The sequence below is a fragment of the Spermophilus citellus genome (genome assembly GCF_964194105.1).
Source record: "Spermophilus citellus genome assembly, chromosome: 2".
Classification (NCBI taxonomy): domain Eukaryota; kingdom Metazoa; phylum Chordata; class Mammalia; order Rodentia; family Sciuridae; genus Spermophilus; species Spermophilus citellus.
The window spans coordinates 65,892,457-65,919,855 of record NC_138183.1 but is presented as its reverse complement, the minus strand read 5'-3'; the positions used below and the strand labels follow the sequence as shown (position 1 = coordinate 65,919,855).

General features: G+C 33.5%; 1 protein-coding gene across 2 annotated transcripts in view; it reads left to right on the top strand.

The window, feature by feature from the left end:
* JAK2 (Janus kinase 2) overlaps positions 1-27,399 on the top strand; it is a 139,916-nt gene that overhangs the window by 57,809 nt on the left and 54,708 nt on the right. For both annotated transcript variants that reach the window (XM_081279363.1, XM_081279362.1), the window contains exons 5-6: positions 16,619-16,736; positions 25,068-25,213. In XM_081279363.1, coding sequence (XP_081135489.1) covers positions 16,619-16,736; positions 25,068-25,213 — 264 coding nt within the window. The remainder of the gene's footprint in view (positions 1-16,618; positions 16,737-25,067; positions 25,214-27,399) is intronic.

Sequence of the window (27,399 nt, the reverse complement as noted above, 5' to 3'; positions counted from 1 at the left end):
CCATCTTGTGGAGCCCTTAGCCAACAACTAGTCACTCTCTTAAATCATTATGGCATCTTTCCAAGTCCAGAGAGCTGCAAATTAAATCAGAGGGAAGTCCCCTGTAGTGAGACTTCTTAAGAATCCAACCAGAAGGAACTTCTAAAGGAACAAATACTGGGCTGAAAATCACAGAAACTCATCCCTCTTCCCCTTCACCATGAACAAGGGGAGTAGGGTAGAGCAGACCTGTATGGGGGAAGTGTGTATCCTCTGTGACCCAGAGACAGAGCAGCAAAACATCTTTGGCCACAGCAGAGGAAAGTGGATCCATCAGAGCAGCCCCAGCCCCAACCATTGACAATGTGGAGAGGCATTGTGGGAATCCTAGGGACTGTCCTCTCAATCATGGGACCATACCAGAGGGAAGCTGCCCGAATATTTAGTGACATAGAGATCCAGTTCCTGGATGGTGGCAGCCTGAGTAGAAGGCTGCTAAGAGTAGTTCCCTGAATATCCCAGGATAGGCATCTGCAATCATAGCTAGAGGGAGATCAGTTAAAGTGAAAAATTGCCTGATCCAAGGCAATAGGAAGTGGCTGTTCCCAGCCCTAACTGGCTTCCAGCCTCACCTGTGATCACAACTAGTGAGTGAAAGGGCATTGTTTGGATGTTGGCTGGATCTTGCATCAGTCCTAGTCAACAGAGGTAATCAACTCCTGCTGTTCACAATATGGAGCAATGGAAATTAGGACCCAATTGAACTAACTGAATTCCTATACTACAGTACTCCAGAGACTGGTGTTGGCCAGGGGAATACTTCTGGACCACAGAACACCTGTGGAAAATTCACAGCCAGAGATTGTATGTTCACAGAGAGCCACCAGGATTTACACCACCATGAAATGGCTCCTGTAGAGGGGAGCAGGTTCATGGTGATTCATAGTAATCACAAGGATACTCCAGAGCCTGCATCCTGAATTCCTACACATAATAGAAAAAACCAAGTCACAACACTCTACTCTCCAAGCAGTCAACTTCAGGATCCTGAGCTGACAAAACAGAACTAATTGGTGGGAGTTCCACAGCAGCTAGGGAATTGACTCCTGTGCTCCTGAAAATTTTGGAGAGATCCACAGCCAAAGAATGATGGACATCTGCTAAATGTCTGAACCCCAATAAAATTCAAACCAAGATATAAAAAGAATTTTCTTCACCATGGCATGGTTTTACTATAAGTAACTCTAATATCAACTTTGTTTTCTTTTCCACTTTTAATTCCAACTTTTATTACTTATTTCAGAAGTAAATGACACATCCAAATCATCAAGAACAATATAAACCAATAAAAATAATACAATTTCAAATTTCTCACCATTTCAAATAAGAGTATGTTTTTAAAAAAATTATAAATATTTATTCTTTCAAGATATACATGGAAGTAGAATGTATGTTACATATCATACATACATAGAATAAGTATAACTTGTTCCAGTTAGGATTCCATTATTGTGGTTGTATATGATATGGAGTTACATTGGTTGTGTATTCATATACAAGGATAGTAAAGATATTCCAATTCATTCTACTGTCTTTTCTATTCCCATTCCTTCTCCCTTCCCTTTAGTCCCCTTTTTCTAGCCCACCGAACTTCCAATCTTCCCTCCCTTGTTGTGGGTTATATCAGAGAGAACATTCTATCTTTGGGTTTTGGGGACTAGTTTATTTCACTTAGCATAATATCCTCCAGTTCCATCCATTCACCAATAAATGCTATAATTCCATTCTTTATTTAAAATCAACTTTGAACATATAAATAACTTGAACAATATTGGTTACCATATTAGCTAAGATTGTACTTTCAAGCCACTTGAATGTATTTCATCTAATGGTTTAAAGCATTAATTAGAATCTTTCTATGTTTGTTTTCCTAATTCTAATTTATACTTGCTTCTCTTTCCTGCTGTTCATCTTCTTGCATTATCTGCTACTATCTCAAATACTTACCACCCATCTATTCTTCCTTTTTACCTTGCTATAGATTATTCTTTCTATCTTTCCTTTTCTTCCTCTTTCCTTCTCTTTTTCCTTTTTGCTCAATCTTTCTTATCCTTGCTTTAGCCCTCATTTAAAGTTATAGCAATTTTAGTAGATTAGGAAGTAATTTTTTGACCTATTCCAGAACTTTACTACAAGTATATCCCTGGATTTGAGGAATTGTGGAGAATAATAGCGGCAAGTTTTTGTTCTCATAAGGTTGAATTGAGGCTTGGCTCTGAAGTGATTATAGTAAATAGGGTTCAAAGGCATCTTTCAAAGTGGTGCTGATACTGGGATCAGCATACGTTACACATTGACTTAAAGTATCAATAGTTGGATATTCACCTAACATAGGGCTTTTACAAGAAAGAAGGTCACAAAGTCGTCTGTTACTTAAAAGAAGTGGTGACTATCCTGATAGGTGGACATACAAACAATAAACCATTTCTAATAACTCATAATTCTTCAACAACTGACTCCATCAACACAAAGGGGAGGAAATATCAGAAAAAGTTTAGAGAGTTCATAGTCAAAATGTTCTTTAAGCTAAAATAGATGTAAAAAATGAAATTAGAGAGAAAATACAGGAAGTGAAAGATCACTTCAATAAAGAGATTCTAAAAAGGAACCAAATGGAAATCCTGGAAATGAAAAACTCATTAAACCAAGTAAAAAATCCAGTTAAAAGCATCACTAATAGATTAGATCACTCTGAAGGTAGATTTTTAGGCCTCAAAGATAAAGTATATGATCTTGAAAATAAAGTTGACCATAAAGAAAAGATGTTAAGAGTCCATGACTAGAATATTCAAAAAATATGGAATAACATCAAGAGGTGAAATTTAAGAATTATTGGGGGATGGGTTTAGCTTGAAATACAAGCTAAAGGGATGTATAGTCTTTTCAATGAACTAATCAAAAAAATTTCCAAATATTAAGAATGAAATTGAAATACAAATACAAGAGGCAAATAGGACTCAAAATAAAAAAGTCTCAATAGATCCACTCCATTATTATTACATCCACATTAAAATGAAAATGCCTCACATACAGAATGATAGACTTTTAAAAGCTGCAAGATAAAAATGACCTGTCACATTTAGAAGTAAACCAATCTGGATTTCAACTTATTTCTCAGTCTAGACCCTAAAGGCCCAGGAGGGTTTGGGATAATATATCAAGCTCCAAAAGTAAATGGATGCCAACCAGGAATCCTATACTCAGCAAAATTAAGCTTCAGAATTAAAGATGAAATAAAAATCTCAATGTTAAACAGAAGATAAAAGAATAACCAGAAAGCCTTTCCTATAAAATATACTCAATGAAATATTTTTGAAGAAATGAAAACCAGTATGGGGATAAATTATACTAGAAGAATAGTCCATTAGGGGAGAGTAAAGTCATATTCTAACATTAGAAATAAATTAAAATTACAGAAAATAAAAATCATTTCTCTATAATAACAGAATGTAAATGATCTAAATTCTTAAAAGACATAGGTTGTAGATTGGATTAAAAACAAGATACAAAAATATGCTCACATTAAGAGACTCACCACACAGGCAAAGACATCTACAGACTGAAGGTGGAAGGATGGGAAAAGACATATCATTCAAATGGTTCTCATAAACAAGAAGGGGTAGCTATCTCATATTGGACAAAGTGGACTTCAAGCCAAAATTAATCAAAAGAGACAAAGGTAACTTCATACTGGTTAAGGAAATCATAAAACTACAAGATATAATGATTGTAAGTATTTATACCCTAATAATGATGCTTCTACATATATAACACAAACCATTCTCAATATTTTTTTTTGTGCTCTATATATGTAATAAGAATTGTAAGGCATTCTGCTGTCATATATAAATTTAAAAATTTACATAAAAAAAGAACAAATGATCATTTCAGAAGCTCAAAACATACAGTAGATAAACGTAAAACAAAACTGTTTCAATTAGGCTGAGAGGCTGAAGATCTGAAGTTACTCCTTTGCCTTATCCTTTGGAAGAAACAGCAAGGAAAGCAAGCTTTAGTTGGCTTTTTTAATCCACTGCTCTCAATCTTTTTTTTCCATTCTCAATATTAAGAATCAAATAGACCACAGTCCAATAATACAGGGTTACTCTAATACACCTTTCTTACTACTGGATAGATCATCCAGACATAAACTAATAAAGATTCTATAGAACTAAAAAATACAATTAATAATATGGACCTAAAAGACATCTATAGAATATTTTGTTCATTAATGAACAACTATTTCTTTTTTTCTCAGCAGCACATGGAACATTTTCTAAAATAGACCATATTTTAGGTCACAAAGCAAATCTTAGCAAATACAAAAAAATAAAGGTAATACTTTATATTCTTTTAGATCATAATAGAATCAAATTAGAAATCTAGATAAGATTAAAAAAAACTCCAGAAACCAATCTAATACTTGGAGATTAAATAATACACATTTGAATGACAAATGGATAGCAGAAGAAATTGAGGGAGAAATAAAAAAAATTCTCTGAAGTAAATGAAAATAGTGATATATCAAAATCTCTGGGACAGTATGAAGGCAGTTCTAAGAGAAAAATTTATAACATTGAGTTCATACATCTAAATAGTAGAAAGATAACAAATAAATCTAACATTATATCTCAAGTCCCTAGAGCAATAAGAACAAACCCATACGAAAATCAGTAGAAGACATGAAATAATTAAAATCAGAATCAAAATCAATGACCTTAAGAATAAAAAAATACAAAAGATCAACAACTAAGATTTACTTATTTTTAGTTTTTTTTTTTACTCGATTTAATTAGTTATATATGACAGTAGAATGCATTTATGTACTTTGGGGGATCATATATAGATGGGATATGATTTCTCTTTTTCTGAGTGCACATGTTACAGAATCATTGGTCATGTATTCATATATATTATACATACAGTAATAATGTCAGTTTCATTCCACCATTTTCCTATCTTCACGTCCCCATACCCCCCCTCCCAACACTTCCCTCTACTTAATTTAAGGTAACTCTGTTCTTCCCTAGTGCTCTCTGCCTTATTGTGAATTGCATCCGAATATTAGAGAAAACATTCGGCCTTTGGTTTTGTTGGATTGCCTTATTTTGCTTAGCATGATATTTTCCAACTCTGAGCATTCACTGGCAAATACCATACTTTCACTCTTCTTTAAAGCTGAGTAATATTCCATTGAGTATGTGTACCATATTTTCTTTATACATTCTTCTATTGAGGGACACCTAGGTTGGTTCCATAATCTAGCTATTGTGCATTGAGCTGCCATAAGCATTGAGGTGGCTGTGTTACTGTAGTATGTTGATTCTAAGTCATTTGGGTATAAAGCAAGTAGTGGGATAGCTGGGTCAAATGGTGCTTTCATTCCCAGTTTTTTGAGTAACCTGCATACTGCTTTCCATAGTGGTTGCACCAATTTTTAGTCCCACCAGCAATGTATGAGTATACCTTTTTCATCACATCCTTGCCAACATTTATTGTTGCTTGTATTCTTGATAATTTCCATTCTGACAGGAGTAAGATGAAATCTTAGCGAAGTTTTGTTTGCATTTATCTGATTGCTAGAGATATTGAAAACTTTTTCATATATTTGTTGATTGATTGAATTTCTTCTTCTGTGAAGTGTCTTTTCAGTTCCTTAGCCCATTTATTGATTGGGTTATTTGGTTTTTTTTGGTGCTAACTTTTTTGAGTTCTTTGTATGTCCTAGGGATTAATGCTTTGTCAGAGGTGCATGTGGTAAAGATTTTCTCTGAATATGCTGGCTCTCTCATGTTATTAATTGTTACTTTGGCTGATAAGAAACTTTTTAATTTGAATGTATCACATTTATTGATTCTTGATTTTACTTCTTGTGCTTTAGGAGTCTTGTTAAGGAAGTCAGATCCTAGGCCAATGTGGTGAAGATCTGGGCCTATTTTTTCTTCTCTTAGGCACAGGGTCTCTGTTCTAGTGCCTAAGTATTTGATCTACTTTGAGTTGATTTTTGTGCAGGGTGAGAGGTAAAGGTTTAATTTCATTTTGCTGCATATGGATTTCCAGTTTTGCCAGCACCATTTGTTGAATAGACTATCTTTTATCCAGTGAATGTTTTTGGCCTCCTTGTCTAGTACAAAATAATCATATTTATATGGGTTTATCTCAGTGTCCTCTATTTTGTATCATTGGTTTACAAGTCTATTTTGGCGCCAATACCATGCCGTTTTTGTTACTGTAGCTCTGTAGTATAGTTTAAGATCTGGTATTATGGCGCCTCCTGTCTCACTTTTCTTGCTATGCATTGCTTTAGCTATTCTGGGTCTTTTATTTTTCCAAATAAATTTCATGTTGCTTCTTCTATTTCTATGAAGAATGTCATTGTGATTTTGATAGGAATTGCATCAATTCTGTATAACACTTTTGGTAGTATGGCTATTAAGTCTGCCTATCTAAGAGCATGGAAGTTATTTCCATCTTTTGAGATTTTCTTCAATTTTTTTCTTTAGAGTTCTATAGTTTTCATTGTAGAGGACTGTCACCTCTTTTGTTGGATTGATTCCCAGGAATTTTGTTTTTTTGAGGCTATTGTGAATGGAGTAGTTTTCCTAATTTCTCTTTCAGTGGATTCATTGCTGATGTATAAGGGATACATTTGATTTATGGGTGTTGATTTTATATCTTGCCACTTTGCTGAATTCATTTGTTAGTTCAAGAAGTTTCCTGGTGGAATTTTGTGGATTTTCTAGATATAAAATCATGTCATAAGCAAATAGTGATAGTTTGAGTTCTTCTTTATCTATTTGCATCCCTTTAGTTTCTTTCTTCTGTCTAATTGCTTTGGCTAGAGTTTCAAGGGTGGTGATGTTAAATAGAAATGATGAGCGAAGATATTTCTTGTGTTGTTCCAGTTTTTAGCAGGAATGTTTTCAATTTTTTTTTTTCTATTTAGAATGATGCTGGCCCTGGGTTTAGCATATATAGCTTTTACAATGTTGAGGTATATGTTCCTACTATCCCTAGTTTTTCTAGTGTTTTCAACATGAAGGTGGGCTGTAAAAATACAAAAGTCAAATACTTTTTCTGCATCTATTGAGATAATCATATGATTTTTGTTTTTAAGTATGTTAATATGTTGAATTGAGTTTATTGATTTCTGTATGTTGAACCAACCCTGCATCCCTGGGATGAATCCCACTTGATTGTGGAACACTATCTTTTTAATATGTTTTTGTATGTGATCTGGCAGAATTTTATTGAGAATTTTTGCATCTATATTCATCAGGGATATTGATCTGAAGTTTTCTTTACTTGATGGGTCTTTGTCTGGTTTTGGTATCAAGGTGATATTACCTTCATAGAATGAGTTTGGAAGGATTCCCTCCTTTTGTATTTCATGGAATTCTTTGAGGTGTATTGGTGTTAATTCTTCTTCGAAAGTCTTGTAGAACTTGGCTGAGAACCCTTCTGGTCCTGAGCTTTTATTGGTTGGTAGACTTTTAATGGTATTTTCTATTTTATTACTTGAAATTGATCTGTTTAAATCATATATGACCTCCTCATTCAGTTTGGGTAAGATCATATGCCTCTAGAAATTTGTCAACACCTTTGATATTTTCTATTTTATTAGAGTATAAATTTTCAAAAAAGTTTCTAATTATCTTCGGTATTTCAGATGTGTCCATTGTGATATTTCCTTCTTCATCTTATATTTCAGTAATTTGAGTTTACTCTCTTGTTCTCTTCATTAGCATGGCCAGGGGTTTATCTATTTTATTTATTTTTTTCAGAGAACCAACTTTTTGTTTTGTCAATTTTTTCAGTTGTTTCTTTTGTTTAGATTTCATTAATTTCAGCTCTGATTTTAATTATTTTCTGTCTTTTACTGCTTTTGGCATTATTAACTCTTGGGCTATGGGCGTCCTATTAAGGAATTTGGAGCCCGACCCCACAGTATGTAGATCGTAGCCAACTTTTTCTTCTATCAGACGCAGTGTCTCTGATTTGATATCTAGCTCCTTGATCCATTTTGAGTTAACTTTTGTGCATGGCAAGAGAAAGGGATTCAGTTTCATTTTGTTGCATATGGATTTCCAATTTTCCCAGCACCATTTGTTGAAGATGCTATCCTTCCTCCATTGCATGCTTTTAGCCCCTTTATAAAATATAAGAAAGTTGTACTTTTGTGGATTGGTTTCTGTGTCCTCCGTTCTGTACCATTGGTCCACCCACCTGTTTTGGTACCAGTACCATGCTGTTTTTGTTACTATTGCTTTGTAGTACAGTTTGAACTCTGGTATGGCTATACCTCCAGATTCACACTTCCTGCTTAGAATTGCTTTTGCTATTCTGGGTCTTTTGTTTTTCCATATGAATTTCATGATTGCTTTATCTATTTCTACAAGAAATGCTGTTGGGATTTTGATTGGCATCGCATTAAACCTGTAGAGAACTTTGGGTAATATCGCCATTTTGATGATGTTAGTTCTGCCTATCCATGAACAGGGTAAATTTTTCCATCTTCTAAGATCTTCTTCTACTTCTCTCTTTAGGGTTATGTTTTCATTGTATAAATCTTTCACCTCTTTTGTTAGGTTGATTCCCAAGTATCTTATTTGCTTTGAGGATATTGTGAATGGAGTGGTTTTCCTCACTCATTTCCATTTCAGAAGTTTTGTTGCTGATATACAGGAATGCCTTTGATTTATGTGTGTTGATTTTATATCCTGCCACTTTGCTGAATTCATTTATTAACTCTAGCAGTTTCTTTGTAGACCCTTTTGGGTCTGTTAAATATATTATCATGTCATCCGCAAATAGCGATAATTTAAGTTCTTCTTTTCCTATTTTTATGCCTTTAATGTCTTTTGTCTGTCTAATTGCTCTGGCTAGTATTTCAAGAACTAAATTGAATAGAAGTGGTGATAGAGGGCATCCCTGTCTTGTTCCAGATTTTAGAGGGAATGCCTTCAGTTTTTCTCCATTTAGGATGATGCTAGCCTGAGGTTTAGCATATATAGCTTTTACCATGTTGAGGTAAGTTCCTGTTATCCCTAATTTTTCTAGTGTTTTGAACATGAAGGGATGCTGTACTTTGTCGAATGCTTTTTCTGCATCTATCGAGATGATCATATGGTTCTTGTCTTTAAGTCTATTGATGTGGTGGATTACATTTATTGATTTCCGTATATTGAACCATCCTTGCATCCCAGGGATGAATCCTACTTGATCATGATGAACAATTTTTTTGATGTGTTTTTGTATTCGATTCGCCAGGATTTTATTGAGAATTTTTGCATCCAATTTCATTAGAGATATTGGTCTGTAGTTTTCTTTCTTTGAAGTGTCTTTGGTTTCGGGATCAGGGTGATGTTGGCCTCATAGAATGAATTTGGAAGAACTCCTTCTTTTTCTATTTGTTGAAATAGCTTGAAAAGTATTTGTATTAATTCTTCTTTGAAGGTTTTGTAGAACTCCGCTGTATACCCATCCGGTCCAGGGCTTTTTTTGGTTGGTAGTCTTTTGATGGCTTCTTCTATTTCTTCCTTTGTTATTGGTCTGTTTAAATTGTGTGTGTCTTCCTGACTCAATCTGGGCAGATCTTATGACTTAAGAAATTTATCGATATCTTCACTATCTTCTATTTTATTGGAATATAGGGTTTCAAAATACTTTCTAATTATCTTCTGTATTTCTGTAGTGTCTGTTGTGATATTGCTTTTTTCATCCCGTATGTTAGTAATTGGAGTTCTCTCTCTTCTTCTCTTCGTTAGCATGGCTAAGGGCCTGTCGATCTTATTTAGTTTTTCAAAGAACCAATTTTTAGTTTTTTCAATTTTTCAATGTTTTTTTTTGTTTCAATTTTGTTGATTTCTGAAATGAGAATGGAAACCCCTGCTTGTTTATGCAGTCCATATGAGTGATAAGTTTTTTTTCCTCCCTTTCACCAGCCTGTGGATGTCTTTGCCCATGAGGTGAGTCTCTTGGAGACAGCATATTGTTTTGTCTTGCTTTTTAATCCTATCTGCCACTCTATGTCTTTTTTGGATCTTCTAAATATAAAATCACATTATTCTATGTTTGGCTGTTGATTAGAGAAAAGTTGGAAAGAAAATCCAAGAAAATAGACAAGAGAGGAAGAATAAGAATAAAGAGAAAAAAATTAAACACATAAGAATACAACAAAACTGCAAAACACCATTCATATATCATTGTCCTCTACATATTGATGCATAAAAAATATTCTGTTCCAAATATAGTAAGAGACATTAGTAAATCAAAAAATAAAATAAAATAAAATAAAGTAAATCTTGCTGGAAATTTGAATTGTCTCTGTCAGTTTCTCAGTCCTTTCTTTGACATCTCTCTGGATCATCAAACCCAGATCAGTCCTCGTAAAATCAGTCTCTATCCCACTGATTTGGCTTCAGGTACTTCAGGCTCAGCCACAGTGCAGTCCCAATATCTCAGTGCTGCTCCTACTTGCAGAGAGATCACCAGGGATATATACTCAAGCAAAGGAGCAACCCCGAAATGCAGCAGGAAGATCCCAGGCTCCTTCAAACCTGCAGAGACTCCCACACTGGTCCCAGATGGAGTCCCCAGACAGAGGCTCTTGTGATGGTAAAACTGCTGGCACCCCAGCTCCAGGCCCTGACTGGTGTCCCAAAAATGGTTACAGCATGTGCAACCAAACCTGAAGTCTCCCCTGAAGCTGCAGTAGTGGTGGTTGTTGTTGGCAATAGGCAAAGGGTCAGTAGTAGCGGTGGCTGCAGTGGCAGCTGCAACTGCAGCTGTGGGGCTAGCATCACCAGGCAATCTCCAGGGATCAGCAGCAATGTTGGCTTCAGTTGCATCCTGGGCAGTGATTTCTACTGTGGCTGCAGCATCCAGAAAGAAGACTCCAGGTGATCTTAGGCTGGCAGCAGTGGAATCAGAGCCAGCATCAATTGTGATAGTGGTACAGGTGACGGTTGATTGACAGGTTAATTCTGGTTCAGCTGCAGCAACCATGCAGATAGCGTCAGAATTTAGGTCTGAGGCTGTGCTCAGAGAAAAGACCTCGGGGCACAGCAAGATTTATTTTTTGATAAATAAAATTTTATTTTATTATTTTAAGACAAATAAGATTAATAAACCCTTAGCCAAAGTAAACAAAAGGAAAAGAGAAAACACTAAAAAAAATGACATGAAAAGGAAGTATCACCACAGACACTAGTGAAATCCAAAGGGTCATTAGAAACCGTTTTGAAAATTTATACGCCATTAAGCTAGAAAACCTTGAAGATATTGATAAATTCCTAGAGACCTATGACCTATGCAAATTGAACCTTAAGGATATAGTAAAGTTAAACAGATCAATATTGAATAATGAAATTGAAGCAGCTATCAAAAATCTTTCAACAAAGAAAAGCCCAGGACTTGATGGATTCTCAACTGAGTTCTATCAGACCTTTAAAGAACTAATACCGATTTTTCTCAAATTATTTCATGAATTAGAAAAGGAGGGAACACTGCCGAACTCAATCTGTGAAGCCAGTATCATTCTGATACCGAAAGCAGAGACATATCAAGGAAGGAAAACTTCAGGCCAATATTCTTGATGAACATAAATGCAAAAATTTGTAATAACATATAGGCAAACCTTATATAAAAATACGTTAAAAAGATAGTGCACCATGATCAAATGGTTTCATCCCAGGGATGCAAGGTTGGCTTAACATATGGAAATCATAAATGTAATTTATGTAAATATGTAAATAGAGTCAAGGTCAAGAATCACATAATTATCTTAATAGATGGAGAAAAAGCATATGAAAAAGCACAGCACCCATTCATGTTTAAAAACACTTGAAAAACTAGGGATAGAAGGAACTTAAAGGCTGTGTATGACAAACCTAAGGCCAACTTTATACTGAATGGAGAAAAACTAAAGCATTTCCTCTACAAATAGAAACAAGAGAAGGATGCCCACTTTCACTATTCCTATTCAACATTACCTTAAAACTCTAGTCAGAGCAATTGAAAAGGAAATTAAAGGGATACAAATAAGAAAAGAAGAGCTCAAGAGCTTATCTCTTTGATGATGACATGATTCTATATTTAGAAGATCAAAAAAAAAAAAACTCCACCAGAAGACTTCTAGAGCTCATAAATAAATTCAGCAAAGTAGCAGGATCAACACCCATAAATCATTCCTTTTCCTATACTCAAATGATGAATCTGCTGAAATAGAAATTAGGAAAACTATCCCATTAACAATAGCATCAAAAAATAAAATAAAATACTTGGGAATCAAACTAACAAGAGGTGAACGACTTTAAAATGAAAACTACAGAACACTAAATAAAGAAATTCAAGACACATTAGAAGATAGAAAGACCTACCATGTGTTCTTGGATAGACAGAATTAATACTGTCAAAATTGCCATACTACCAAAAGTGCTATACAGATTCAATGCAATCCCCATCAAAATTCTAATGACATTCTTCTCAGAACTAGAAAAAGCATTTAGGAAATTCATTTGGAAAAATAAGAGATTCAGAATAGCTAAAGTAATCCTTAATGAGAAAAGTGAAGCAATATCAGACCTCAAATTATACTACAGATCCATTGTAACAGAACCAGCATGATAACAGAACAGGCACAAAAACCAATGGAATAGAATAGAAAGGGGCTGGGGATGTGGCTCAAGCGGTAGCGCGCTCGCCTGGCATGTGTGCGGCCCGGGTTCGATCCTCAGCACCACATACCAACAAAGATGTTGTGTCCGCCGAGAACTAAAAAATAAATATTAAAAAAAAATAGAATAGAAAGCACAGAGATAAAAATCACATAAATACAGTTATCTGATATTAGATGAAGGTGCCAAAAACATACAGTGGAAAAAAGACAGTTTTTTTTTTAACAAATGGTGCTGGAAAAACTAGAAATCCATATGTAATGGAATGAAATTTAACCCGTCTCTTACCCTGTACCAAAGCTGACTGAAAGACCTAGGAATTAGACCAGAGATCCTGCAATTGCTAGAAGAAAATGTAGGCCCAACTCTCCAACATGTCAGCACAGGAACCAACTTCCTTGACAAGACTCCTAGAACACAAGAAATAAAATAAAAATCAATACATAGTGTGGCACCAAATTAAAAAGCTTCTTAACAGCAAAGGAAATAAGTAAGAGTATAAAGAGAGAGCCTATGGAATGGGCGGAGATCTTTGCCACCTCTTCCTCAGATAAGATATTAATATCCAAAGAACTCAAAAAACTTCACGCCAAAAAAAGAGAAAAAACCCAGTCAATAAATGGGCAAAAAACTAAACAGACACTTTTCAAAAGAAGAAATACAAATGTTCAACAAATATATGAAAAAATATTTAGCATCTCTAGCAATTAGGGAAATGCAAATCAAAACTACATTGAGATTTCATCTCATTCTAGTCAGAATGGCAATTATCAAGAAACAATCATACGTTGTTGGTGGGACTACAAATTAATCTGGAAAACATTATGGAGATTCCTCAAAAAACTAGGAATGGAACCATCATATGACCCAACTATTCCCTCCTTGGAATATATTAAAAATATTTTAAATCAGCATAGTAAAGTGATGCAGCCACATCCATGTTTATATTAGCTCAACACATGATAGCCAAGCTATGGAATCAACAGATGAATGGATGAAGAAAATATGGTATACATACAAAGTTAAATAGTACTCAACCATAAAAGAGAATGAAATTAGGTATTTTCTGGTAAATGAATGGAATTGGAGACTGAAATAAGAGAGTGAACTAGAGAGTGAAATAAGACAATTCAAAAAAAAATCAAATGATGAATGTTTTCTCTGATATGGAAGCTAATCCATAATATAAGAAGGGGAAATTTAAAAAAAATGGAAAGGAAAAAAGAAGGGGATGAGGGAATTTCATCAAAACAGGAAAAATTAGTGGAATAGATGAAGGGTATTGAGCAGGAGGAAGAAGGAATGGGAAAAGAGTAGACCAATGAATGAATCTCACTAAACCTTTGTATGTGCATGCATGGATGAGGCATAATGGTTCCTGGCATTGTGGGTACTTACAGGACACTAATTAAACAAAACAAAACAAAACAAAATGGAGCGAAGGGGAGCAGGCACCGGTGTGGGGGGAAAGTGCTGGTGTTGAATTGGAGTGGGTTGAGTTCTATACCTTTGTGATAATGTCAGAGTGTATTCTGGTATTGTATTTAACTAGAAATAATAAATTTTTAAAAAGAAAATAAAAGAACTTGCAGTTCCATGTTTATTGTATTACTGTGCTTAAAATCCAAGGTATGGAATCAGTGTAGGTGCCCATCAACAGATGAATGGGTAGAGAAAATACAGTAAAACCTGGTGTGATAGTGCACACTTGTAATTGCAGCTGCTTACAAGGCTGAGGCAGCAAGATTGCAATATTGCAATCACAGTTAAAAGATACCTATTGTGATATGACAAAAAGTGAGAAACAAGTAATAAAAAAGATTTACTAGGTATACAGTGAACAAAAGACACCTATAATAATTATACTATAATATCAGACAAAATAAACTTTCAGAGAAAAATCATTGCTAGAAATAAAAGGAACCATTTTATAAGGATGTGGGCCAATTCATTAGGAAGACATAACAATTACAGACAAAAATGAATTGTAACAGTAGTGCCCCACAATATATGAATCAAAAACAAAGAGAATGAGGAAAAAATGGACAATTGAACAACAATATTTGGAGACTTCAGTATCCCACTTTCAGTAACAGAGGGGACAATTATATTAAATATAATCCAGGAAATTAAAGACTTGAACAACACTATAAAACGGGTAGATACACAGACTTATATAGAACATTCCATCCAACAACACGTGATATACTTTATTTTAAAGTATAGACCATATGTTAAGCTGTAAAACAAGTCTCAATAAAAACAAGAAAGATGAAACCATACTATGTATGTTCTCTTACCACAATGGAATTACATTAAAAATCAGTAACAGAAGGAAAACTGGAAAATTTGCAAACATATGGTTATTACCAACACACTTCTAAATAGCCAAAGAGTCAAAGGAGGGAAAAACAGAAAATACTTTGATGTGACTGAAAATGAAAACCCAAATTGTCAGATTTGCCCTGTGCAACTAAAGTGGTATTTAGAAGGGGGATTTTTATTTATAAGCACCTATGTTAAAAATGAAAACATTCCAAATCTGTAACTTTCCCATTAAGAAGCTAGGCATGGTGGCACATGCCTGTAATCCCAGTGGCTCCAGAAGCAGAGGCAGGAGGATTAGTAACTTAGATTCCACATGACTTAATGAGTCCCTTTCTCTAAATAAAATATTTAAAAAGGAGTTGGTTGGACATATAACACAGTGGTTAAGTGCTCTTGGGTTCAATCTCTGGTATTAAAAAAATAAAATAAAAGAGAAAAGAAAATATAGAAAGAGAACAGTAAATTAAAGCAAGTAGAAGGAAGGAAATAATAAAGGTCAGAGTAGAAATAAATGAAATTTAGAAACACAATAGAGAGAGAAAGTTCTTTGAAAAGATCAACGAACTTAACCTGCTTTTGACTAGACTGAAAATGAGAGAAAAAAATTATTAAAATTGGGAATGGGAAAGGGAACATCATTATGACTATAGAAATAAAAAGGATTATCAGAAACAATTTTCTGCTAACAAATTCGGCAACCAAGATGAAATGCATAAATGCCTAGAAAGATTAAAATTATAGTAACTAACAAAAGAAGTAATAGAAAGTCGAAGTAGATCTGTAACTAGTAAAGAGAATGAACTCATAACTCAAGAAAACTCCCCATGAAGAAAAGTTCAGGCCCAAATGGTTTAACTGGTTAATTCTATCAAACATTTAAAGAATTATTACCAGTTATTCACAAGAAGTAGAAAATGTGTGAATACCTTCCAGCTGTATTCTATGGTAACTAATTCAAAGATACATAGAAGAAAAGAAAGATACAGATCAGTATACTTTATAAATATAGTTATAAAAATCTTCAGCAAAATACTTACATTATAGTGATGTTGATACAACTCTGTGGATATTTTACAGAACATTAAATTGAATACTATCAGTTGAATCAATAGAGAGTACTTGTTTATTATTTGAAGGATAGTTTTAATTTCCATTTCTCTAAAAGAAGAAACAATTATTTTTTCACCCCAATTTAACATTTTGATTCCTTTACTGATGTTAATGAATTAAGCATTTTTAACATTTTATTTCTACAATTCTGTTACTATGATTATTTCTATATTCTACATTCTATATTGCATCAAGGAATTAAGCATTTTTAACATTTTATTTCTACAATTCTCTTACCTATGATTATTTCTATATTCTACATTCTATATTGCATCAAAGTAAGCAATATATTGATTTTACCCTTGTGTTTCTTGTATTTTCTGTCTACATTATTATCAAGGTCTTATCTATAGGTTTTCTGATAAGAAAAGACACCTTTAATTGTGCTGAAAGTGGTTCTTTATATAAAATGTTTATATTTTGATCTCTTTAGAGGCTAATGGACTGTTTTAACTGTCTTTTAGATTTTACTTTCCTCACTGGTATTGCAGTGGCAGCAACAGAACTTATCGGCATGGGATATCTCGAGGTGCGGAAGCTCCTCTTCTTGATGACTTCGTCATGTCTTATCTTTTTGCTCAGGTATGATTATATTATCTTATTTGTATGTGCAGTAAGTGATAAATATCTTTTCATATAGTATATCTCTTAATCAGGGGAAACTTCATCTGGGAAAATTGAATTCTGTGTTGCATGGCAGGTGTAGAGATAGTCTTTTTAACAGTAAGTTTTAATCTCATGATTTATGAATAATAGAATTTATTTTAAATGGATTTGTTGAATTGATATTTTTAAATTTTCTTTTATTTTAGGGCTTTAGATCATTTTAAGGATTTCACAAAGTGTACACTGAGTTTTACACTATGAGTCATATGGACCTATGTGGCTGAAATACTGAACAGTACAATTTCTTGAGTGTTTTCTTTTTCTGGTTAATTTTGGACTTAAACAGTGGGTATTGAAAAGTAAAGAAAGCAATACAACAAATGATATATTTTGATAGCTTGAATAGGTCCTCATAGGAAGGTTACTGGATATTGATATTTTAAGTCCTCATAGGAATGTTACTGGATATTGATATTCTAAGAGCTGTGCTTTAGCCATTTGTTCATTAATACTGTTATACTAAATTTTTGTATTGTGTTTGAATGTTTCATAATACTTTCTTCTCTTTCATCTTAATTGAAATATTTTATTATTAAATAACTTTTGTTTTCATGTGTTGTTGGAGTCAAATGAATAGAAACTAAAGAAAGAAAAGACAGTTAGTGCTCTTGGGTAAAGATATTCATAAGGTATTATTAAATTAAGGAGTTCTAAATAAAATTTGCCAATGTCATAGGAAATAACCCTATAGATCCTCATGCCTCACATTTCCAAAAAGCCCGAGTAAGGCTTGTTAAGTTTATGAGCAATAAATCAGAAAATATTTACCTTATTGGGGTGTGAGGTCAACCAATTTGGTCTTTGTTTTTGTTTTTGGTTACCAGGGATTGAACTCAGGGGCACTTGACCACTGAGTCACAGCCACAGCCCTTTTTGTATTTTTATTTAGAGACAGGGTCAACCAATTTGTTTTTATTATGGTAAAAATACATAAAAAATTGACCATTTTAACCATTATTAAGTGTATAGTTCATTCACATTAATTAAGTATATTCACATTATTTTACAAAGATCACCAACCCTCCATCTCTAGAACACTTTTCATCTTTCCAAACTAAAGCTTTGTACCCATTAAAAAGTAATTCTCTATTTCTTCCTTTCCTGGGCCTTGTCAATCACCATTCTACTTTCTATCTGTACATATTTGCCTGTCTTAAATACCTCATACAAATGGAATTATAACATCTTTTGTCTTTTTTTTTGTGGCTGGCTTATTTTACTTAGCATAATGTCTTAAAGGTTCATCCCTGTTTGGTCAGCAACCAGCTAATTTAGGATTTTGGGCAAGACTTGAGTGATAAAATGCTCAGAAAAAGCAATGTAGCAAGTGTGAGAATTTCCTTCCTTTTTAGAGCTGAATAATATTATTCCATTGTATGTCTTATACTGTATTTTATGTATTCATTCATTATATATTTGAGTCCCTGCTTTCAAGTTTTTTGTACGTATATCCACAATTTGAATTCCTGGATCATATGGTAATTTTGTTTGCAATTTTTTGGAGAGCTACTATACTGTTTTTCAATGTGGCTGCACCATTTTTCATTCCTACATGCAGTGTACAAGTGTTGCAATTTTTCTACATATTTGACAATACTTTGTTTTTCTGATAATAGCTGTCCTGATGGATATCAAATGGTTTCTTATTAAGGTTTTTATTTGCATTTCTCTCGTGGCTAGTGATGTTGTAAGTATCTTTTCATATGTGTGTTCATCATTTTTGTATCCTTTTTTGGAGTAATGTCTATTCAAGTCCTTTGCCCATTTTTTCGTTCTTGTTGTTTGTTTTTCTTGTTGAATTGTAGGAGTTCTTTCTGTATTCTGGACATTAATACCTTATGTTTTTACATATATTTTCCTATTACATATGTTGCCCTTTCACTCTGTTGGTTTTCTTGATGGACAAAACTTTTATATTTTGATGTATTCCAATTTTTTATTTTTTGTTTTGTTGCTTACGCTTTTGGTGTCATACCCAAGAAATCATTGCCAAATCCAGTGCATGAGGCTTTACTCCATGTTTTCTTCTAAGAGTTTTATATTTTAACTCTTCCATTTAAGCCTTCAATCAATTTTGAGTTAATTTTTGTTTATGCTGTTAGGGAAAGGTCCGGCTGCATTCATGTGCACACAGATAGACATTTCTCCAAAAAAAATATACATATGGCCAACAAACATATGAAAAGATCCATAACAGCAGTAACCACTAGAGAAATGAAAATTCAAATCACAGTGAGATACCATTGCACACATATCAGGACAGTTATTATCAAAAAACTAAGTATTGCTAAGGATGTGGAGAAATTGGAACACTTATACACTGCTTATAGAAATGATAAATGGTGCAGCCTCTTTGGAAAACAGCATAGTAGCTCCTCAAAAAAAAATTACAAACAGAACTGAAATCCAGGACTTAAGAAATACTTGTATACAAATATTGTATACAATATTTGCCCTCACTGATTTTTACATATTTACTGTCTTTTGATCATGAGTTCAATAGAATTTCTGATAAGCAGAACTTATTATCTGCTAGTTTTGTATGCCATATAGAACAAAAAGCATGCTATTAGAAATAATCTATATAGTTATTGATCATCCTATTTAAACAGTATAACTTGCCCATTTTCAAAAGTGTGAGGAAATAAGTGTTTAAAATTGAGCGGAGAGAAATCTAACTTATTAAATAAGTTTTGTATTACTAACATTTAGGTCTTTGGTTCAGTTAATAATGATTATTTTTTGGTTTGTACTTTTTAAAAAATGTAGTATATTTTTGTTTAGTGAAATATCATTTATATTTTATTAATAGAAAGTCAAATACCACTTTAAAATGTATATTTATCATTTTAATCCAATTATTTATCTTCTAAGTTCTTAAAAAGTTTCTATAAAACTTTAAAATTTTTTCTTCTTTTTACTTTTATAAGACAGTAGAATATATTTTGAAATATCATACATACATGGAGTATAACTTCCCATTTTTGTGGTTGTACATGATGTGGAGTTATACTGGTTGTGTATTAATATATGAACATAGGAAAGTTATGTCCAATTCATTCTAATGTCTTTCCCATTTCCATTTCCCCTCCCTTTTCCCCATTTCCCCCTGTCCAATCCAGTGAACCTCCCTCCACTCCTCTCCCCTCTCCATCTCAGCCTATTGTTGAGTGAGCTTCTGAATATCAAGGAGAACATTCAGCCTTTCTTTTTGGGGGATTGGCTTATTTCACTTAACAGTCTGCACTTCCATCCATTGATGTCCAATGCCATAATTTCATTATTTTTTATGGCTGAGTAATATTCCATTGTTTATATATACCACATTTTGTTTATCCATTCATTTGTTGAAGGGCATATAATTTAGTTCTTTAGCTTAGCTGTTGTGAATTGAGCTACTATAAACAGTGATGGGCTGTGTTACTTTAGTATGCTGATTTGAAGTCCTTTGGGTATAAGCCAAGGATTGGGTTAGCTGGGTCAAATGGTGGTTTCATTCCAAGTTTACTAAGGAATTTCCATACTGCTTTCCAGAGTGGTTGCACAAATTTGCAGTCCCAACAGGAATGTATGAGTGTATCTATTTCCCTACATCTTTGTCAACATTTATTTGTACCTGTATTTTTTTAAGGTTCCATCCAGTCTTTATTTATTTATTCATTTATTTTTACATTTTGTAAGTTTTATTTTTTTAGTTTGTTGTTTTTAGATAAACATGACAGTAGGGTGTATTTTGACATATGGGATACAACCCATTACAGTTTTGATTTCATTCTTGTAGTTGAACATGATGTGAAGTTATACTGTTCGTGTATTTATGAGCTTAAGAAAATTATGTCTGATTCATTCTAGTGTCTTTACTATTCCCATCTCCTCTCCCTTCCTTTCATTCTCCTTTATCTAATCCAACGAATATCTAAACTTCCTCTCCTTACCCTCACTTATTATGGGTTAGTATCCACATTAAAATTAGAGAGAACATTTGACCTTTGGTTTTCTGAGACTTGCTTATTTCACTTAGCATGATATTCTCCACTTACTGGAAAATGCCATAATTTTGTTCTTCTTTATGATTGAGTAATATTCCATTGTGTATACATATATCACATTTTCTTTATCCATTCATCTGTTGAACGGTAACCAGGTTGGTTCTAAAGCTTGACTATTTTGAATTGAGCTGCTGTGAACATTGATGTAGCTATATCACTGTAGTCTGCTAATTTTAAGTTCTTTGGATATAAGCCAAGGAGTGGGATAACTGGGTTAAATGGTGGTTCCATTCCAAGTTTTCTGAGGAATCTCCATACTGCTTTCCAGAGTGGTTGCACTAGTTTGCAGTCCCACCGCTAATGTATGAGTGAACCCTTTCCCCCACATCTTTGCCAACAGTCATTATTACTTGTATTCTTAGTAATTGCCATTGACTAGTGTGAGATGGAATCTCAGCGTAGTTTTAATTTGCATTTCTCTAATTGCTAGAGATGTTAAACATTTTTTCTTCTTCTGTAAAGTGTCTGTTCAGTTCTTTTGCCTATTTATTGACTGGGTTATTATTATTTTTTGTATGTGTTAAGTTTTTTGAGTTCTTCACATATCCTAGAGATCAATACTCTGTCTGAGGTGCAGGTGGCAAAGATATTCCCCCATTCTGTAGGCTTTCTGTTCATAGTCTTGATTGTTTCCTTTGTTGTGAAGAAGCTTTTTAGTGGGATTGCTATTCCATTTATTGATTCTTGATTTTACTTCTCATGCTTTAGTAATCTGGTTGAGGAAGTAGGTTCTTAAGCCAACATAATGGAGGTTTGGGACTACTTTTTCTTCTAGTAGGTGTGGGGTCTCTGATCTAATGCCTATATTCTGGATCCACTTCAGTTGAGTTTTGTGTAGGGTAAGAGGATTTCATTTTTCTTCATATATGGATTTCTAGTTTTCCTAGCATCATTTGTTGAAGAAGCTATCTTTTCTTCAATGTATGTTTATGGTGCCTTTGTCTAGTCTGAGATAATTGTATTTATGTGAGTTTGTCTCTGTGTCTTCTGTTCTGTACCATTGTAGGGATAGTTTGAGTTGTTCTTTTCCTATTTGTATCTAATTGCTCTGGCTAGAGTTTCTAGGACTACGTTGAATAGAAGTGGTGAAAGAGGGCATCCCTGTCTTGCTCCAGTTTTTAGAGGGAATGGTTTCAGTTTTTCTCCATTTAGAATGTTGTTGCCTTGGATTTAGCATATATAGACTTTACAGTGTTGAGGTGTGTTCATATTTCCCCTAGTTTTTCTAGTATTTTAAAGGTGAGTGGATGCTCTATTTTGTCAAATGCTTTTTTCTGCATCTATTGAGATGATCATATGATTCCTGTTGTAAGTGTATTTATGTGATGCATTTATTGATTTTCATGTTTAACCAACCTTACATCCCTGGGTTGAACCCCACTTGATCATGGTGCACTATCTTTTTTTTTAAATTTATATATGACAGTAGAATGCATATCTTTTAAACATGGTTTTGTATGTGATTTGCAAGTATTTTGTTAAGAATTTTTGCATCTATGTTCATCAAGGATATTGGTCTGAAATTTCCTATCTTTGATGTGTCTTTTTCTAGTTTTGGTATCTGAATGATACTAGCTTAATAGAATGAGTTTGGAGGGTTTCCTTCCTTTTCTATTTCATGGAATAATTTGAGGAGAATTGGTGTTAGTTCTTCTTTGAATGTCTTGTAGAAGTTGGATGAGAATATGTCTAGTCTTGGGCTTTTCTTTGTTGTTAGGCTTTTGATTGCATCTTCAATTTCATTTCTTGAGATCTATCTGTTTAAATTTCCTGTGTCCTCCTGATTCTATTTACGTAGGTCATATGTCTCAAAAAATTTGTTGATGTCTTCAAGAATTTCTATTTTATTTGAGTATAAATTTTCAAAATAATTTGAGTATCATCTGTCTTTCAGTGGTGTCCATTGTGATATTTCCTTTTTCATTACAAATTTTAGGCTTTTGAGTTTTCTCTCTCTTTCTCTTTGTTAGCTTGGCAAAGGATTTGTTAATTTGATTAACTTTTTCAAAGAACCAACTTTTTGTTTTGTTGATTTTTTTTTTTGTTTCAGTTTCATTGATGTCAGCTCTGATTTAGTTTTTATTTCCTGTCTCCTACTGCTTTTGGTGTTGATTTGTTGTTTTTTTCCTGGAGCTTTGAGATGTGATATTATGTTATTTATTTGTTGTCTTTCTATTCTTTTAATGAATGGGCTTAATGTAATGAACTTTTCTCTTAGCACTGCCTTCATAGTGTCCCAGAGATTTTGATATATTGTATTGCAATTCTCATTTACCTCTTAAGTATTTTTTTAAATTTCATCCCTGATTTCTTCTGCTATCAATTTGTTATTCAATAGCATATTATTGAGTCTCCATTTGTTAGAGTAGCTTGTGTTTTTTATTCTATTGTTGATTTCTAATTTGATTTCATATGATCTGATAGAATTCACGATATTATCTTTACTTTTTTGTATTTGCTAAGAGTTGCTTTGTGGCCTAAGCTATGGTTGATTTTAGTAAAGGATCTTTACTTTTTTGTATTTGCTAAGAGTTGCTTTGTGGCCTAAGCTATGGTTGATTTTAGAGAAGGATCTGTATGCTGCTGAGAAGAAAGTGTATTCATTTGTTGATGAATGAAAGATTCTATAACTGTCTGTTAAGTCTAAATTATTAATTATATTTTTTAGTTCTATAGCTTCTTTATTTAGTTTTTGTTTGGAGGCTCTATCTAGTGGTGAGATAATTTTAATGTCTTCTGTTTTCTATATCATATACTTATTATCTTCTATCTGAGCCATACAGCAGCCTCTTAGAACTTCTCTGAGCACATTTAATTTTCTTTAAGCACATTTGTGACTGCTACTGCTCTAGCACTGAAAGAGATATGGTGAAACTGATGCTTTAAAAACCAGATATTTATTGTTTATAGAGTCAATTCATTCAAGATTACCTATATTCTACTCCCAACCAAACTGGTTTGAATCTCTGTACATGTCTTTTGCTTTGTTTTTGTCATTCTTTCTATTTTCTTACTGATTTTTTTACTCATCAAAAATTTCTTCATCATTTAAGTTTACATAACATTTTAAATCAACCATGAAACCTTTCCTGTTTACCCTAAGTGGATACAATTTCACCTTTCTCAAATATCCTCAATCAGCAATTTTGTGGCACTTCTTAAGTATCTGGCATTAAAATTATTGTTTTCATGTTTAGCTTCTAAACTACATTTTAGTCCTTTTGATGGCTAAGCCTGTATTATGTGTTTCTTTGTATGCAACACAATCTCTATTATAATGCTTTTAACTTAAATGGAATTCAGGACATAATTGGTTACTATTTTAATTTAGGTAATTTTTATGTAGGAGATACAGTTTGAAAACACATGCAGTGAAATAGTTTGACAGCGTGTGTGTTGTATAGCTGCAAACCCAATTTAAATTGGTTTTCATTTGCAAATTATATTTTTACTAAAATTTTATGGTAAAATTAAATCAAGGAAGGAGTTGACCTGTGCCTTTTATCATTGAAAATTGATTTTAATATATGATCATTACAGAAAAAAATAATGTTTGCATTTCTTTTGTTAAATAAAACTGTATGGTCATCAATTTATTAGTATGGATCCATTTCAACAAAGGTAGGACGAATTCTAGTGCTTTCTGATCTACAAGATGGAAATGAATTAGGCTGGGCTCGTTGGCACATGCCTGTAATCCCAGTGGCTCAGGAGGCTGAGACAGGAGAATCATGAGTTCAAAGCCAGCTTTAGCAAAAGCAAAGTGCTAAGCAACTCAGTGAGACCATGTCTCTAAATAAAATACAAAGTAGGGCTGGAGATGTATAGTGTCCCTGGTATAAAAAAAAAAAAAAGAATTAGGAAAATGAGACATTTCCTATGGTGAGCATTTTTCTTGCATAGCCTTAAAATAAATACTTATATTCCAGTAAAGACAACAATAAGCTTTCATTGTCCAAATATCTTTGAAATAGGACCATTTTGGACAAATTATTTCATGATTACTACAGAATTCTAACAAGGATCTGAGAAGATAGGATTATATGAATACATGGGCTATAGTTTATGTTTCTAATGCTGTTTTTTGACTTATGCCTTTTAAATACATATTTTCTGGAAATTATGTTATTGGTTAAAATATGATAGCAGATTAAAATTTATGCTGAGATATTTCCTTAGATATTTTTGTTTCTTTTAGTGGCGGCATGATTTTGTGCATGGATGGATAAAAGTGCCTGTGACTCATGAAACACAGGAAGAATGTCTTGGGATGGCAGTGTTAGATATGATGAGAATAGCCAAAGAAAATGATCAAACTCCACTGGCCATTTATAACTCTATCAGGTAATTTCCTGCTGCATATGCATATGCATAAATGTCAACAATTAGAGATTTTATAGAATTTACTTGTGTTTTTTTGTTTGTCCCCACCTTTTGATTTTATAATAAGAAAAATCACATGGGTAACTATTTTTCTTGTGTATGACACATACTTTGTAAGATGAAATTATTGAAAAAGTTGTAGTGTTACAGAAAGTGTCATAGATGATCAGTATCAATTTATTGTTTGATTCATTTATTCTGAAAAGGGTAGGTAAGATGAGATGAATGGAAAGAACATCTGCAGGAATAATTTTTGGTAGTAGATCCTCAAATTTTTTGTATAAATTATCTGAATCAGTATTTCTCAAATTTTGGTCTGTATTTTACTTGCATTAAAATCACCTGAGGGGCCTGTTAAAATTGAAGATTCTTCCCTAAGCAATAGAAAGACCCTGTTTCTAAATAACATATTTTAAGAAAAGAGCTGGGAGTGTGGCTCAGTAGTTAAGCACTCTGTGCCCCCTCCTCCCAAAAAATAGAAAAAGAGAAGATTCTAAGATGAAGCCCACAAATAAGAAATTTTACAAGTACTTCAGGGATTCTGTTTATACAAGTTATCCAAACTCAGCATTCCCCAAGTTATTATTCTGCATATTGGATTTTGACAATCATGACAATTTTAAATTACACTTCTTTGAAACACTACTTCTACTGTCTAGGTTTAAGGTCTACAAAATTTCCACTTTTTAAAGAAGTTTTATATAACTGGGCATGGTTGTGCATGCCTATAATCCCCATAACTTGGGAAGCTGAGGCAGGAGGATGGCAAGTTTGAGGCCAGCCTGGAGAACTTCATGAGACCCTGTCTGAAAATCAAAAATAAAAAGAGGTGGGAGTTGGGGCTGTAGTTCAGTGATAGAGCACCCCTGGGTTCAATCTCTAGTACCCACCCCCCAAGAACTTCTACATAAGAATACCTTGATTTTCCTTAAGTTTTGAAGATGAAATATTTTACAAGTGACATACTTACGAGATTAAAAGTCAATGTGGTTGACTTCCTTTTTTTTTGACATTGTTTTGTCACTAAGTTTCTCAAAGTAGTTCAATACCCAATTTTTAGATCAGTTTCTATGTTTCTCTCTTTGGTTTTAAGTGTTTTTATTTTGCTTGCAGATGTCTGTTAGGCCTTAACTCAAATGGAACAGGCTGTAGTTATGATTTTGTGAACTCACTCAGGAATCTAGAAGACTAGATTCAAAGGAACACCAAAAACATTTCTATTTTCTACTAATTCCTTGGTCTTTATTAAGATGCAGACAGATATGTCTTATATGTTAGTGTATTCATCCATCCATTTATTCATTCATTCATTCAAACAGCTATTTATTAAATACTTGGTATATGCCAGGTTACAGTAGAACAGAATTAGAGAAAAAGTATCTTAAAAGTTGTTGATGAAAATTGAAGAAACATAGTTGAAGAATAGAAGCTTTGAGCCACTAAAGGCAAATGTTGTAAATATGAAGCCATCTTTAGGCTTCTACTGTGGTGGGATAATTCTGCATTTGAGACTAGATCATATCCAAAGTTAAATAGAATATTTTCACATAGGTTGAAATATATATCATCTATTATTCTTGTTTATAATTGTATTTCTCTGATTCTCTTTTTTTTTCTCTTTTTTTTTTATTGGTTGTTCACAACATTACAAAGCTCTTGACATAACATACTTCATACATTGGACTGAAGTGGGTTATGAACCCCCAATTTTACCCCAAATGCAGATTGCAGAGTCACATCGGTTACACTTCCACAATTTTACATAATGTCCTATTGGTCATTGTTGTATTCTGCTACCTTTCCTATCCCCTACTATCCCCCCTCCCCTCCCCTCCCAACTTCTCTCTCTACCCCATCTACTGTAATTCATTTCTCTCCTTGTTTATTTTCCCATTCCCTCACAACCTCTTGTATGTAATTTTGTATAGCAATGAGGGTCTCCCTTCATTTCCATGCAATTTCCCTTTTCTCACCCTTTCCCTCCCATCTCATGTCTCTGTTTAATGTTAATCTTTTCTTCCTACTCTTCCTCCCTGCTCTGTTCATAGTTGCTCTCATTATATCAAAGAAGACATTTGGTATTTGTTTTTTAGGGATTGGCTAGCTTCACTAAGCATAATCTGCTCTAGTGCCATCCATTTCCCTGC